Consider the following 2,625-nt stretch of genomic DNA (forward strand, 5'->3'; position numbering starts at 1 on the left):
TTAGGCAAGGCCCAGAAGACTATTGACCACTGGCACTTTATCCAAACGTACGACATGACCGAACTATTACAAGAATTCGCAAAAATTAATACCCAATTCGACTTACTCGTCAAAACCCTAAATAACTTCACTGACTATAAACTCGAATACCACAATTCCCTTGTTGTGACTACTAGCTTAAAACACAAAATCATCCGTCAGATAAATCAAATCTTCCCGAACAAATTAAGAACGAAACGAGCTCTTATAAACGCCTTAGGATCAATCATAAAAACAATAACGGGGAACCTAGACCAAGATGACGCAAAACGTATCGACCAAAACATGGAAATCCTTAAACAAAACCAAAACGATTTAAAATCCGCCATTGACAAGCAAATGACTCTTTTTTCTAAATCAATAATCAATTTCAGAGAAACAATAAGAAATGTATCCCATAACCAAATTATATTGGAGTCACGTATTAGACAAATAATAGATGTCGTCAATCAGATCGAGGTCAAGGAAACAAACCTTTTTGAGTTCTATCGTATCCAAATGATTATCACCCAAATTACCGTCTTTTACCAGAATATTTACGATATACTTTCAAATATCGAAGAGGCAATTACCTTTGCTAAATTAAACACCTTCCATAACACCATAATCGACCCAAGTGAATTCCTAACAGAACTACAGTCAATGAAAGAGCAAATTCCCCTAGGAAAACTACCATTCGAGCCCAACATTGAAAATCTATTAACTATCGAAAACACTTTGGAAATAAAAAGTTTCGCCAAAGATAACTCGATCACGTTCATCATCGAAATTCCATTAGTAGAAAAAGTTAGTTATGATTTATTCCGATTACTTCCCTTGCCCGTAAGACATGGCGAAGTATACAAAGTCATAATACCCCGATCCGAATATCTACTGATAAACGACCAAACATTCGGATACGCGAACGAACCCTGTCGGTACGTATCCCCTAATGAATATCTATGCCCTCAAATACATATAGATAACTTCCACGATTTTTCCCCATGCGAAGTACAACTCCTGCGTTACGAACACAACGCCACACGATGTAAATCAATAACTGTTACCCTGGGGGAAACACAAATACAAAACATAGACGATAATAAGTGGATCCTGGTGACCACCAAAAGTATTGTCGGATTAGAAACATGTAAATCTTCACAAAGTAACATTCTGTTGGATGGAACTTACGCAATAGATTTAGAGTATCGTTGTAATCTTAAAATAAGGAACATAGTTTTAAGAGGCAATAGGAAAACCAACCGGCAATTTCAAATTTTCCCTTTGTTAGACATAAATATTAATCATACATATCAAAAGCCATACCAAAAAATAGAACTGCCTAACTTAAGCAAAATAGATTTAAATAATATCGCCGAATTACAGAATGAGGTTGATTTGCAGAAGAAGGAAAATTCAATGTTACTAAATACTAACCTTCACTACGACAGAACCAGTATTTGGACTGTCCTATTGTATGGTATCATAATATTGTCCTTATTAGGTTTATTAGCAAAGTATCTATGGCCTATTGTTTTAAAATACAAAAAGACCGAGAGTCCAGAAAATGACATAGTAATTTAGGTCATAGAAACTTCGGGTTTTATGCCCATCTAAGGGTGGAGGAGTTACATCCCCGTAACACCAAGCGTCGCTGTTATGACGTCACCCGTACGATTAGTATAAATAAGAAGTAGCATTAAGCGCAGTAGCCTTTTTAGTGAGTCTTTGCTTGTATCGCGAACGTTGTGTTTACTATCGGTCCTGTTTGAAATAAATTAATTTCAAAGTAAAGTGTTTTTTTTGAGTCTTAAAACGGATCAAAACATAACTCGTGCCAAAATGACTAAAACAGGCAGAAACGAGCGAAATCGGTCAGAAACGAACGTTTCATCTCTGAATTTGCTCAAATCGACCGATTTGGCTTATTTCGGCCAAATCTGTGTATTTTGGCTTGAAATTGCACCAAATTGATGAAAACGTGCCAAAATGACTAAAACAGGCAGAAACGAGCGAAATCGGTCAGAAACGATCGTTTCATCTCTGAATTTGCTCAAATCGGCCGATTTGGCTTATTTCGGCCAAATCTGTGTATTTTGGATGGAAACAGAACCTAATGGATGGAAACGTGCCAAAATGACTAAAACAGGCAGAAACGAGCGAAATCGGTCAGAAACGATCGTTTCATCCAGGAATTTGCTCAAATCGTCCGATTTGGCTTATTTCGGCCAAATCTGTCTATTTTGGATTCAAATTGCACCAAATTGATGAAAACGTGCCAAAATGACTAAAACAGGCAGAAACGAGCGAAATCGGTCAGAAACGATCGTTTCATCTCTGAATTTGCTCAAATCGGCCGATTTGGCTTATTTCGGCCAAATCTGTCTATTTTGGATTCAAATTGCACCAAATTGATGAAAACGTGCCAAAATGACTAAAACAGGCAGAAACGAGCGAAATCGGTCAGAAACGATCGTTTCATCAAGGAATTTGCTCAAATCGGCCGATTTGGCTTATTTCGGCCAAATCTGTCTATTTTGGATTCAAATTGCACCAAATTGATGAAAACGTGCCAAAATGACTAAAACAGGCAGAAACGAGCGAAAT

The 2,625-nt window shown here is 37.1% G+C and overlaps 1 protein-coding gene across 1 annotated transcript; it reads left to right on the forward strand.

Moving 5' to 3' along the window:
* Positions 1–537: 537 nt before the first annotated feature.
* On the forward strand, positions 538–1,602 carry LOC136419114 (uncharacterized). The gene is made up of 2 exons (XM_066405281.1): positions 538–1,474; positions 1,523–1,602. Exons 1-2 carry the CDS (start codon positions 538–540, stop codon positions 1,600–1,602), a joined length of 1,017 nt encoding a protein of 338 aa, XP_066261378.1.
* The last annotated feature ends 1,023 nt before the right edge of the window (positions 1,603–2,625 follow it).

Source organism: Euwallacea similis, unplaced genomic scaffold, assembly GCF_039881205.1.
Source record: "Euwallacea similis isolate ESF13 unplaced genomic scaffold, ESF131.1 scaffold_77, whole genome shotgun sequence".
In the NCBI taxonomy this organism is placed as follows: Eukaryota; Metazoa; Arthropoda; class Insecta; order Coleoptera; family Curculionidae; genus Euwallacea; species Euwallacea similis.

Bases quoted from the DNA above. Each gene is read 5' to 3' on its own strand.
- LOC136419114 (XM_066405281.1), top strand. From the start codon at position 538: ATGATTATCACCCAAATTACCGTCTTTTACCAGAATATTTACGATATA. The intron at 1,475-1,522 runs GTATTTGGACTG...TGTCCTTATTAG, and splicing joins CCTTCACTACGACAGAACCA to GTTTATTAGCAAAGTATCTA.